Raw genomic sequence first — 14,503 nt, 5'->3', positions numbered from 1 at the left:
AAGTCTGTGTTTGATTTTTGGACAACTCCTCTATAATTACATATAGCCTCTAAAGAGCCCTTAAGTGGCAAGGATAGTCAGATACATTTTGCTTTATCAGCAAAACAACACAAGGAAGGGCCTTCATTTAAAACAACAGCAACAAATTTTAAAAATCAGGTGAAACACTGCAGAAGAAAATCACCTTATGGGATCAGTAAGATGGCATCTCTCTAAGGGATGTGACACCATGACATATTTAAGGGAATTACAATGTTTGAATCAAAGTACACTGAGGCTGAGTCAGTCAAACAGGCAAGTCTGACACACTGAAACAGCGTTGATGGGAACAGGCTGTTGTTTCTTCCTGTAAGTGGATAAGGACTATTTGAGAGCTTACAGGCTCCAAAGAGTGAGGGTTGAGTTAAGTTGTGTTGGCTTTGTAATGAACCCCCTTGCCTAGACTGAACTACATTTCCCAGTAGTCCCTTTCCTGTATGTTGCAGGTAGAGTGGTCCACAGGAGAGATTCTTGTGGGAAGTAGCAACAGTGTTGCAGCTCATCCACCTCATGGCTTTTCTGCCGGCTCACCTTGTTGGTGTGTGGATGTGTCTGGGCCTGCAACTGCTCCATCTTTCCCTGTATCCTCTGTCAGCTCCTCCAACTTCTGGACCAGGTGTGCATGCATGTGTTTAGCTTTGTGGCAAAGTATTCTGGCCTCTGAAGGACACCCATGACATCAAGTTCAAGGCAAAAATCACTGGCATGGGTTTCCATCCATCCTCATGCTTTCCACTGTGTTCTTGCTTTTCCCCACATTACACCCACCTTCCCTTCCCAGCTGCCTGGCCTGTGGACTTCACGATTCAGCATCAGACACAAAGATCAGACCTTACAGAGATGGCTTAACCAGCTCCCACAAGTGTGTGATGTCAAATTCCTAAAGCAAATCTCTTTACAGAGAGATGCACATCCTTGTGGTTCTGCTTCTCTGATTTAATCTCTGACTGACATAGCCATATTATGGATGGGCCACACACGAAGAAACCCACTACACCACGAACTGCCCTTGAACCTTGTGAAGCTTTTCCAAGAATATAATTCAATGAAGAAAGCCCCAGCAAATTTCCTCACAGGAAAAATTTAATCCAGACACACAGGTCTTGAGCGCCTGCTATGGGCAAGTCAATAATGGGAGACAGAGGATGCTTAAAGAGCACACTTTCACTCTAAAGTATATATTTACAGTTCAGTAAGGGAGCTAAGGGAGGCACGCAAAAAACAAAATTCAAGGCAATGTGTGATAAGCTTTGTAAGAGAGTTTCAAAGTGTTGTCAGATTATCTTCCTGACAGAGGATCCAATATCAAACTCTATGTAGAAATGACCACAAACATCCCACTTCATCACCTCCAAGGATATGCCTAGCGCTCTCAAGTTTTCCAAACTGTATATAAATCAAAGAAAACAACATCCTAACTAGTCACAGAAAAGCCTATTTATTGCTGGAATTGAGCTCCTAGAGAGGAGTTGCCAGGTTGGGAGGCTGCCCAAGGCCAGGGACCAGGATGCTGGGTCATGTGCATTGGGGCCTGTTAAGAAGCAGGCTGATAAAAAAGAATGAGATAATGCCATTTGCAGCAACATGGATGAACCTAGAAATGATCATACTAAGTGAAGTCAGTCAGACAGAGAAAGGCACATATCATACGATATCACTTATATGTGGAAAAAAGATACAATTTTTATTTACAAGCTAGAAGTAGACTCACAGACATTGAAAACAAACTGTGGTTACCAAAGGGGAAAGGAGGGGAGGGACAAATTAGGAGTTTGGGATTAGCAGATACCCACTACTATATATAAAACACATAAACAACAAGGACATACTATATAGCACAGGGAACTATATTCAACTTCTTGTAATAAGTTATAATGGAAAAGAATCAGAAAAAAAATATATATGTGTGTGTGTGCATATGTATAATTAAACTGCTTCGCTGTACACCTGAAACTAACATTGTAAATCAACTATGCTTCAATTAAAAAAAATTTTAAAAAAGCAGGCTGAGTGAATGGCTAAGTTGGGGTACTTCCTGCTGTAAGCATCTGTCATAATCTCAAGGACTACCAGCTCAAGGACCAAGGTCAGACTGCTGAGAGTCCAGGGCTGCATGCATGGAAAAATCCAAGATAGAGAACAGAGAAACTGGGTGATTCTTTCCATTATAAGTGACCCTGCCTGACAAACGCCTTTGCAGCAGAATTCATGTCAATATTCATCAGTCATGAATTAATTCATCAACAAATATTCATTGAGTACCTAAAATGTGCCTCCTCTCTCTTCTGATGCACAGCCTCTTTGCACGACTAGCTTCTCATCCTTTGTGCTGCAGTTGAAATGTCACCTCCTAAAGTAGTCTTCTTTGTTCACCCTAAATATTTCCTCTTTGTTACCCTTTAGCATTTTCCTTTCTACATTTCTTTCATGGCACTTAGCATGGTTTGGCATAGTAACTGACTTGTAAGATATTTTGATCAATATCAGTCCAATGCTATACAGTGAGCTCCATTAGAGCAGGTGGTATGTTTATTTATATCTGAATATCCAATATGCACACAGAGCCAGGCATGTAGTGGGTTAAATATTTGTTGAATGATTGACTGATAAGGCACTGGAACCATGAAGATGAGTGGGACAGGCTCCATCCATGCTTTCCTGGAGCTCACAGCCCCCTGGAGGAGGGAAATAGACAACGGTAAGAATGAGTGATAGAAAGTGTTTCAGACAGCTTAACTCATTACCTCCTAAAGATACTCCTACCCCCACTATCAAGTTTTCCAAGTGTATATAAATCAAAGAGGACCGGATCCTCAGCCTTCACATGAAAGACAATTTGCTGTGCCAGAATGTGTCCTGGGATGGGGGTTGACACAGAGGCTGAGGGGAGCAAAGGGGGAGGGACTAAATCCATTTTGGAGAGGGTCAGGGAAGACTTGTTAGAAATGGTGATGTCAAAGAGAGGAGCATGACTGAGCCACGCTAAGAGAGTGCATTTATGTGTGTGTGTTATTGGATCGGGGAGCACGCAAGAGTGAGGGAGATAAGGAATAGCACTTAAGGCAAAGAGAACAGCATGTGTAAAACGCCTAGAGGTGAAACGAGAGATGATGGGAGACTTCAAATAGTGCCTCTTGGCGGGTGCATGGGGTGCGAGGGGCAAGTGCTGAGAGGTAACACAGGCAAATCAGCAGGAGTCAGATCTTCAAAGGCCCTGAATGCCAGACTAAAGAATTTGGAACGATGCTCAGAGATAAATCACTGAGTGTGCTTTATTTACAAATATATCTTTTTTTAAATTATATACCACCAGGGAATAAGATTAAAGGCATAAAATAATGCTAAAATTTAGTACAAATACTAAAGATAGCCATAGTTTTCAGAACAAAAATTAGCACTTATGCACTGACAGTGGAATAGAATAAGAGAAATAATGATCATCATGGAAAACACAGAGCAAGTGGCTGATGCGTGCATCTCCTGTACTGGATTCAACACAGGAAGGATTCTGCGTATGGAGTTGAGTACACCTTGTGCATCTGCTAAACAGTAATTCCTACTATTGTTGAGAAAAAATACACATTGTTCTTACCTATCTAAAAAAGGTATCGGCCAACTTTAGAGAGATATTAATTACTGTGTCCAACAAAGTGCCCACTATGTGTAAAATACAGTACTAGACCCCCCAAGGGGAGAGTCAGAGAAAATTAGAAAGAAAAAAATAGAAATCTAATTTCTGCAGGGATTTTAGGCGGAAATATTTCCTTTTAGTGGTAATGAATTCAATTACTGGGTAACAGCAGAATAAAATGAATGGTGAGGGCGGGGAGACTGTAAAACATTACCAAGAAAAACAGTGTAAGCGTTCCATTAAAAGTTTCTGAATGAATAAAACATATTTGTCAAAAATAATAAATTGCTTCAGTGCTAGAAATGTTTACCTATATTAATCCAATCAAATTGCAAAGCACCAGAACTCTGTTCTCAAGTGCTTTGCATGTTTTAACTCATTTAATCATTACCACAAATCTATGGAGTAAGTACTGTTATAATTTCAATTTTAGAAATAAGGAAAGTTGGGCTCAGAATGATGAAGTCATTTACCCGAGGTCACACAGCTAATAAGCCAAGGCTTATTAGAGTTCATTAAAACTCTATTAAATGGCAATCAGCCTATGTAAGATTTTATATATAGCCTGTTCGAATCAATGATATCTCAAAAAACTCCTATTCAGATTCATTTTGGAAAGTCAATGCCTGGGACAAGGAGTAAAGAACTTTAGCCTGAAGCAAAAGTTCAAGTTCAAGAAGGGTGGCTTTCAATGGTGAATGGAAAGAAATTGGGAGTCAGATGATAGAGAGCTTTGTGCATTTAGCTGATGAATGTGGACCTCCATCTGCAGATGGTGAAGAGCCCCCAGCGCTTTCTGAGAAGCGCAGTGCAGTGTTCAGACCTATGATGTAGGAGAGCAGCTCTCCAATTTGCCTGAGCATCTTAGAATCCTCTTGGAATCCCACCCCAAAAGACAGGATCTCTCAATTTGCACTCGAGACTCTGATTCAGAACCTCTGCAGTGGGGCCCGGGGAATCCGCCTCTTTAAACAAACACGTCAGGGAGGAGTCTGAGGCCACAGGTCCATGGATTAGGTTTTGAGACACGGTTTTAGGAAGATGAGTGTGGTGTCAAGAAAGAGACTGAGGACAGAACAGTTACGAAGATATTGTGACCATTCAGGTGGGCTACAGGGAAATCTGACCTTGAGTGGGAATGCTGGGAAATCAAACCAATAACTGCCCTGTCAAGCTCCTGGGAGTTTGGAGGGAGCATCTTTTCAATTGCAGTGGACCCTGGAGAGCATTGGGAACTTACCGATGGCTGTTAGGTCAAGTTCATTCTTTTTTTTTTTTTTAACCAAAATACAGTCAATTTACAATGTGTTAATTTCTGGTGTACAGCATAGTGATTCAGTTATACATATATATTTCTTTTCATATTCTTTTTCATTATATGCCATTATGAGGTATTGAATATAGTTCCCTGTGTGATAACTGTAGGACCTTGTTGTTTATCTCTTTTATATGTAGTAGTTAGTAGCTAGGTCAAGTTCATTCTTGATAAATTCTATTCATCTTGACTAGTTGGTGCTGAGGCTCTGTGCTTCAACTTCCTTCCTACCTGTTCACCTCTGCAAAGCCCAAGTCTGCCTCTTGGATCAAATTCACAAAGTCTTTGCCATGTAACCCTAAGGACCTTGATGGGCACATGGTCCTGCTCTAGCTAGTTTCAGGGACGGAAGACCTTTTTCAGGCCTGAGAAAAAACCACTCTTGTGTCTGAGTTAATCCTTAAAAAAGCTGGTTAGGATTGGCTCCAGCTGGCTGGTTAGGACCTATCCAGCTACGGAAAAGCACTCTCTTCTAAGACTTGATAGTTCCTTTCAGGTCCTCTTAGGTCACATGAAATCCAGTAGAGCATTTTTAAGTCACAAAAACTGTTAAACTTTTCTTAGGCCCAGTTAGGCATCAGTAAATCTTACAGAGATTAGTGAAGTCACAAGATTTAACCAGGCACAATGAGAGTAGAATTTATACAATTTAATGAGCCTTGATGAGGATTATTGAACCTTATCCTGCCCTTCAGGCAACAAGATCAAAATTTTAAAATTCAAATGAGAGGGAAGCAAACTATTCTATTTCTTTTCTTTTTTTAAAGTGAAGTGAGCTACCTGAATTTATAAGACTTCTGGGTCCCCTGCCCCGAGGGCCTTTCGTGACTGCTAATGTGATAAACTAGGAGGTACTTTTAATGGGTTCCTCTCCTTCCTCCCTCCTCAGTGGCATATATGCATTTTAATAGGGTCTTCTGCACAGGCTGCTTTCACCCAGAGTAGGGACTTGGGGCGTGGGAATTCCAGGCACCCTCCCGCACCTGTGAGGAGGCAGTTTGACCTTGGGGCCCTCTCGGATCGCGTGGTGCAGACAGGCCCATACTCTGGCAATGCTGAGTGGGGAGCTGGGTGGGAAAGGAAGGGGCTGGGGGTGAGTCGTCCTTGCCTAAATGCACTGAAGTAGGTCCTGGATCAGCCGGGGACATCAGATAATGCATTTCATTGCTGGAGAGAATATTGGTGACTCACTTGGCAATTTTCTGGATTAGATCTTTCAGAAGATCTGTCACTGGCTACGTTCAAAACTCAGAAGTAAACCTTAGGGTAGATCTTTATACATTTAATTATATAACATTTCTGTTTTATATATCTGTATGTATAATATATATAAAATATATATGTGTATATATACGTAATGTATATAATATGTTTAATTTTTAGAAGTTTTAAAAAATGAATCACAATTGGACACATACTATTTGCTTATTTTCTTGCCAGCATTTTCAATTCTTGATCTCAGAGCCAGTCAGCCTTTAGCTATTAAAGACATGGTCATTCATCAGTCATCTAGTTTCCATACTAATAACAAATGTAATGATCATACTATCAACACACATATTAAGCTTAGTGAGTGTCAGGCACTATTCTAAGTACTTTACAAATATTAACTCATTTCATTCTCACAACCACCCCCTCTAAAGTTGGTGCCATTATTTTCTCCATTTACAGGTGAGGAAACTGGGACATGGAGAAGTTAGTGACTTCTCCAGTCACAGACCTGGTAAGCAGTGGGGCTGGGGTTCAAACCCAGGCAGTGTGGGTCCAGGGCCCGCATTCTCAACCTATAACATCAGCAAGAGTCGGTTTAGGGGCTTAGGGACTTAGGGTAAACCATCCACTATATTCGAGTTCTGGAAGGAAAACCATGCTACATTGTTGAGCTTAAAAAAAAGGAGACTCAGTAACGCCGAGAGCTAGATGGTTTCATTTTTGTTACTGATAATTATGCATGTGAGGGTGGGGGCAAAGAGAAAGAGATTTGAATGCGAAAAGGACGAGGAGGTCTGGAAGAAATCAGATAATTAAAGTAGTTATTTTGGGGGAGTGAAAATTGTGTATGTAACTGGTAATTTCATTTTTTAATTTACATAACTGTATTGGTTTTTAAGTTTTTACAAGCAGGTACTCAAACACACACACACACATACACATACACACACACACACACTGAAGAACTAATTAAGCTTTTCACTATACTCTCTGGCACAGCATTTGGGTTAGATTTCCATAATCCTGAGAGAAAATACCAGAGTCTTCCCTGTTCTCAGGCTGGATGCACTGACTTTCACACAGCAGCAGGTAATCCGTAAATGTTGCTTGTGTTGTTGTGTTAGCGGGAAGTATGTTGTCTGAATCACACGCTTTATTCTCTCTGACTCTGGAATCATTATAAACTCTGCTGTGATTTTACTATTTGGGAAATTTTGATTAGTTCTCTAGCTCAGAGGTTGACCAATTGTTTTTCTCTTAAGGACAAGGAAATAAATACTTTAGATTTTCGGGCCATCAGATCTATGCAGCAACTGCTCCCGCCTCAGCAGCGTGAGAGCAGCCAGAGGAAATATGCAAAGAAACGGGCATGGCTGTGTTCCAACCCGTTTTTATTTACAAAAGCAGGTGGAGGGCTGCTTTGGCCCGAGGTCTGTAGTTTTTGGACCCCTGCTCTAGCTGCTCAGAACAGTGTCACCTGCACTGAGAAACAACTGATTTGGTTTGTTCTCTAGATAGTTTTCTCCTGCGGTTCTGAAGGCTTTGCATATTCGTGAAGGTCTGATTGAGGTGTTATTAATTTCCTTTAGGATTTTTGAGATGTTGATCTAATTACTTTGATGTTTAAAACTGTCAGCTCACCTCATTCTGGTCATTTGAGAGGTTAGGATTGCCTTATTTCACCATCCCATGGGCTTATATTTGGAGTCAGCTGTGTCTTGTTTTACAAAATACATGGGTTTTGTTTGTTTGCTGAGTCTAATCCCTGGTGAACACAAGAAAGAAGGCACTCCTCAGGACAGGGCAAGAAAGCTGTGATTTGCGCATCACCAGCCTGGACCACTCTGTTGGTCTCCTCTGCGTCTCAGGCACGGGGAGAACGCAATTGTCTGAAACTTGTTCTGTGGTGCCTTTTTGGTTCTTTTCACCCTCCTCTCCTCATGGAAGGAAATTATCCAAACGTGACAGCTCTTTAGACCTCCCGCCTTCCAAAGAGAGCCCTGCTCTGACTTGGTTAAGTCCTATTGAGAATCCTAAGTCCTTCGGAAGTGGGCTGATTAGTTATTTCTTCATTATTCCTCCTCTAGATAGCCCATTTCCTCAGCAGCCAACCCTGATCTCGTGTCCAGAAGTGTAGTGCAGGTTTTCTACCTTTCCTCCACTTCAGAGTACCCTGCTCTCCAAGAATACCCTCCCTCAAGGGAAAAGGGGAACGAATCTTTATTTCGTAAATATTTCAAGATCTTGGCCTCTCTGTTCCTGTTCACAGTTCCTCCCAAGGGGAGGCCATGGGACTCGTTTACAATCAGGATCTTTGACCACTCAATTATTGCTCAACAAACAGTTGGTGGGCAGAACTTTCTAAGTAGAAATAGATTGCAGGCTGAGTAAAGTTAACTGCCCTCCCCCCCAAATTTTGTAGCTTTCTTCCCTCTAATCCCATGACAGATCTAAATTCTTTTTTGAAAAGGGCAAGAACAACTCATTCCCATCCATAGTCCCAACCATAAGCTTGTTTGGAAACATATGTACCTGGAATATAATCAGAGCATACTATACTGTCTTCACAACTTTGAAAGCCAATACTTTAATGCTCACCTTTAACCTCTATCCATAGGATTAAAAAAGTCCTTTTTTAATCTCTATCCATAGATTTTTTTAAAGTTCTATTTTTCTTTTCAGTATGCTCTTAAACGTGCAAGTATCTCCTTTAGTAATTTTAAAAACACACATATATTTCACTTGTATGGTATAATGGCCAGAATGTTTGTCCCCACCAAACTCATGAGAGTGGAGCCCTCGTGAATGGGATTAGTGCCCTAATAAGAAAAAGCTAGAGAGTTAGCTAGCTACTTTCTGCAACATGAGGACACCACCAGAAGACGGCCTTCTGCAACCAGGAAGAGGGCCCTCACCAGAACCCGACAATACTGGCAACCTGATCTTGGACTTTCATCTTCCAGAATTCTGGAAAGTAAGTTTCTGTTATTGGTAAGCCACCCAGTTTATGGTGTTTTGTACAGCAGCCCGAGCTGACTAAGATACATAGCCACCCTTGTCTTTGATTGACAAGTTTGTTCTACTCAAAAGAGGATACACCATGGATTCCTGGAAGGAAGCCCCCAAAGGCAAGGCCATTTTACTGTGGTAGATGAGAATGGCCTATCTCATTTCCATACCTGGTGGCCAAGAGGGAAAAAAGAAACTCCCTGAGAAAAGAGAATTCTCTCTGTGATGTCTTAATGTCTACTGGCTGCAAACGTTGAAGTCACAAAATTACTCAGCACTTGTAATTTAAACTTTATTTCATATCTATTGTTAAATTACATAAAATCAGTGAATAGTTTGTAAAGCTACACCATTGGACAGATGTTTACAGTTGAAATCATGAGATTTACATGATGATGACCAAAATGTATATTTATAACATCCCCTATATACAATAAATCAGTATAGACAGAGAAAATGCACTTAATCTCAGCAAACCATGCACACCACAGCAATAACACAAAATATTTTTTTTTAACAGGCTTTTCCACTGGCTCGGGCTTCATCCTGCTTTCCAACAATACCTCTCAGTTTTAAGAGCAAACATTGTCAATGAAAACTAAACAAAATTGAAACACCACAGTGATCTACAGAATCGTTATTTTAAAAACACAATGTACACAAAATAGTTTCACTCTAAAACACTTTGACTTCAAGGTGTTTGGGATTTTAAAAAAACGTTCCCTTTCAGTTGTTCCAGTTCTCAGATTCCCAGGACTGCGATACCATCAGACAAAATCAAACTGAGATCTATTGCTACAAGCACAGAGCCAAGAACATTTATTTTTTAACCCAAATAGTCAGCTTCTTGTCCAGCTTGTGGCTTTATTATTACAGATGAAACCGTATCACGCAAATGAGCCGATTGTACAAGGTGTGACTTTATGGTCACACTTCTAACCATGTTCCTCATGAAAACATAAATGCCACTCCCAGTTGCTTTGTTTGATTGACAGCCAGGGGCTTAGAGTAAATCCTTACAAAAGCACAGCAAAACCCGTAAAATGGGAACTGCCCAGAATCAGGATGCTCGCTAGCACAGGGGGCTACAGACTTCTTTTTGCCCTGCGCAAAAAACATTTCTGCATAGACTTCCAATACCAAATCAGCTTCTTCAATTCATATGCTTTTGGCGCTTAACCTCACTGCAGAACACTCTTTCCTTTTGTTCTTTCTCAAAACAAAACCTGGTACACAGTTCACCCAAAGTATCGAGGTACAGTTTTTGGTGTTACTGAAGAACTCTGGCTACACTAATGCTTATTCATATGCAGGAAAATGTTTTTTCTCCTGTAACTGTCTATACTCTGTCAACACGAAAAAAGAACTCTTGGGCTAGAAATAGCCAGCCCAACCGGAAACATTACAATAAAAATGTACAAAAAGTAAATAATAATTCCTTCACATTCAGGTTCAATTCTATCTGATCAAGAACAACTTCAGCAATATTTTTAGACACATTATCCTGTTCAAGCGTTTCTTGATAAGGACCTCACTACACAAACATTGATAAGACAACTCTAGAGAAATAAAGTCCTGACTTTAATCCAGGATTATATATCACAATAAATTCAGCAACACACCATTTAGATGATGAAGAAAGATTCTAAAACGGGTTAGTCTGGAATGAGCACAACTCGGAGAAGCTTGAAAATGAATGAGAAGCAGCGCCAAAAAGATTCCAGAATTGTTGAAATTACAGTGCCCAGAAATCGTCTGGAAATTAGATCTTTACATTGGTAAACCATTTGGAAAAAAAAAAAGTGTTGTGTTTAATATGTGATACACCCTGTTTAAAACCTTTAAATAGTAGAAGGTAGAAAAAGCTTAAAATTTTAAACATCTCTTAAATAACAAGGTATGAGTCCTGTTCTACTTGAAAGCCAATATGTTTACATAAAACTACCCATGTTCAGGAGAGAAGTTTCTGTATTTTCTCCAGTTTGGTAAAATCAACCATAAGTTCTTATCCTACTTAAATCGATTCCTTATTAGAATCAGAAGAAAATGAAAAGTTTCGTGGTTAATTTTAGTTTCTTTTATATTATATTTGTGCTTATCCCTGGAAAAAAGAATGTTTGCTTCCAAGACTGGGTTCTAACAGTGTATCATGAATAATTTAAAGTCCATTTCTTTGCCATAAGTGAAATGGCCACATGTTATGTTTTCATTTTGTCTCTATAACTAATTCAAGAACTTCTGAAAATATCGAAACAGCCATTTCTGGTGAGTCTGGTTTGGCTTTTGGTTTTTATAAATACGCCAACAACCAAAAAAAATACAATTTAATTACATATTGAAATTTGTTTTACCCACACACAGTAGAACATTGAATTGAAAGGCAACTGTAAAGGCAACATCCCAACTTTTTTTTTTAACTTCCAAACTGAAGGAAGCATGATGTGTTTGGACACTCTCATATTTTGAGATTTGCCATATTTTGACTGGCGCTTGGGGAGAAGTGTGCGAAAGCCTCTGGGAGCCACCTAACGCCATTTCTCTACACTGCCCATGTAGTCACTGGTGCCAGGGCTGGTGTGGCCATCGCCTGGCTCTTGGCCTGGGTTCTGCTTCTGGCTTTCCTGGTTCTCCTTCAGGCTCGAATTCTGACCCGAACTCTGAGTCAGATTCTGAGTCATATTCTGAGTCACATTCTGATTGACATTTGGGTTTGGGTTCTGACTCGGATTCTGACTCAGATTCTGGTTCTGGCCCTGACTCTGGCTCTGGAAATGGGTCTGAAGGAACCTTCCCTTCAGAAATTTCCGCTGTTCCTGACGCTTCCTCCTAGCTTCCTGATGCTCCTTCTGCCTCATAAACTGATACCTTTGCAAAAAGAGATCTTTTGCATAGCTGTACAATTCCATATCCAGAAAATTCAGGCCCTCGATCCGCTTTTGGATCTCCTCATTGATCTCTACGCTAGAGGCCCTAGTGGTATTATACTGCGTAAATGGCGAAATGAAGTTCATGTTGAAGGTTTTCTCAAACAGGTACTGGGTTTTCCGCTGAAACTCGGTGAGGCCGAAGAACGCCATGTGCTTGAGATTCGACTTGGCGCTTTCCAGAAGGACCTTGTTTCTCTGCTTTTCTGGCATGACTGAGAGATTGTAGCAGCCTACGAGGGTCAGGTCGGAGAGCATGCGCACCTGGCGGTTGTTGGCCAGGTTATAGGGACAGTCCATGAACTCTTTCAGGGGGCAGCCAGACCAGTCATCTCCAGTGTAGCAGCTGGGCAGCTCTTCGGAGGTTGGGGGCCTTCCATCGCAGACGTGCAGGGACGCCTTCCAGGTCGCCCCTCTCTGGACGTGCCTCCACTCGCTCAGGTACCGGGACACCGGGTCACGGAGGATGGTGATGTAGTGGAAGTTCCTGTGAACAAAGCACACAGGCCAACAGTCAGGGATGTGGGTGCCACAGCGGAGTCACGGAGGTGCATGGCTTATGTGATGCTCACTGATCAGTAAGGAAGGCAAAAGGGGAATGAGGGCCATCTGGTGGCACTTGTCCCATGAACTGTGCTGTTGCCCCCTCCCTGAGTCCCACTAGCCTGTCCAGATAGCTCATTTTTTCACCTAATTTGCTGGCACCACAGCTAAAGCAGGTATGAAATTTAGGCCCAGGACATCGGCCTTTTCATTCTCCCCTCCCCCTCCTCCCTTCCCCTGTTTCTTTCTCTCCAACCAGTGACAACGTCTTCCCAATGACCTCATTTATTTCCCACTCCTCACCCCCAAGCCCCCATTATCTGATCATGAAATGGAGACTCAGTGGAAACAAGTGATTTCATTGAAATGATATGAGGTCGACAAGTGAGCTCAAGTTCTAATCTTTCTTACTAAATATACAAAAGCATTTTTCTAATATCTAGTCTCATCAGGACATCTTAGTAAAGAACAAAACCTCGTTGAAAGAGTGTCGGACATGGTGCTTAGGATTCTGGCTGTTGTCATAAGATCACGGCTCCTACATGAGCACAGTGGTATGCGGAGAAAGGAGGAGCTGCCTGGGGCCTCCAGAAACACTGTAGTTAGTCACTGACTGAAATAGACATGGTAGCTGCCAATGGCATATGTGCAAGTGACTACCTTGAGTTCAGCCTTCTCTCATGTGATAATATTCCCAGCAGTGGAGAGTTAACTCTATCAGCTCCAAAATGCCGTTTTTATTTACCCCACTGAAAGGACAGCACGTGTGCAGGCCCTGCTGTGTGCAGGCCCTGCTGTATGGCTATCTTCACTTTAAAGCTGCAAATTGATAAAAATTCTTTGCTCAAATAGCAGACTAGCAAACATTTAAACCAGCCCCCCACACTCACACCCGTACATGGCAGGTGCACACACACAGACCCACCACAGCCCAGAAACGTCGCAGTCTGTGATGTGATCAGGCACACTAGAGGGGAGAAAACACCTCAGCACTGGTGCTTTAATCAGAAAGAAGCTTCCGCTCAGATTCAGCGGATGAAGGATGAGGTTGTAGGAAGTCATATTGTGGAAAGAAAACAACAGTAAACACGGAATATTAGCATTTTGTTTCATTAAAGGAAAATCACGGCTTTTCTCAAGTTTCTTCATTCGCATTTGAGAGATGGTGGTTCTGAACACACACTCAATCACCCAACTGGCTGAGTCTGGCGGCTGATGTCCTCTGAGCAAATGGTTCTCCCAAGTCTTGGGCTTTGAGCAACACCAACACCCTGGGGTCTGTCCTGTGTGCCTCTATGCTGTGCAAGGTGTCTCTTCTGCCCGCCGTGACCTTCCTTCTTTGACTGGAAAATTCTAGGCATCCTTCAAGTTCCAGTCCAAGTACTCTCTCTCCTCTTAGAAAACCGACCCCGCCCCTTGCTGCCAGCCGCCACCTCTTCCTCTGCCACACTTAACCTTTGTTAAAACACTTTTGATACCGAATGGCCATCAGTTGTTTGTGTATCTGCTTAAAGTATGTTTTCTGGGACAGTGGCTCTGCTTATTCTTCTAGGAGTCTCACCTCGTCCATTTCAGCTCCGGACTTTGCCTTTACACCAGCCACAAAGCAGAATGGCAGTGACTTCTTTAAATGGCTTATTTAATGAAATGTCCCAGGGAATAGGAGGGAGAGAGTTGGAAACAGAAGTCCATGCTTCACCATATAAAAACTCTGGAGCCTCTTCTAAGTGCCATGCAAAAATCATAGAAATTTTTAAAAATCACCTGATGTGCTTTTCTGGAATAAGGAAGCATGGGCCACAGGAGAAGCATCTAGGGGTAAGGCTGGAG

General features: G+C 41.7%; 1 protein-coding gene across 3 annotated transcripts in view; it reads right to left on the bottom strand.

The window, feature by feature from the left end:
• Positions 1-9,484: 9,484 nt before the first annotated feature.
• The window catches only part of HS6ST2 (heparan sulfate 6-O-sulfotransferase 2), a 272,381-nt gene continuing 267,362 nt past the window's right edge, over positions 9,485-14,503 (bottom strand). For all 3 annotated transcript variants that reach the window (XM_032474508.1, XM_032474510.1, XM_032474509.1), the window contains one exon: positions 9,485-12,617. In XM_032474508.1, the coding sequence (XP_032330399.1) occupies positions 11,732-12,617 (886 nt within the window). In that variant the 3' untranslated portion in view covers positions 9,485-11,731. The remainder of the gene's footprint in view (positions 12,618-14,503) is intronic.

Source organism: Camelus ferus, chromosome X (assembly GCF_009834535.1).
Source record: "Camelus ferus isolate YT-003-E chromosome X, BCGSAC_Cfer_1.0, whole genome shotgun sequence".
Lineage (NCBI taxonomy): Eukaryota > Metazoa > Chordata > Mammalia > Artiodactyla > Camelidae > Camelus > Camelus ferus.
This window is presented reverse-complemented; position numbering and strand designations above follow the sequence as displayed.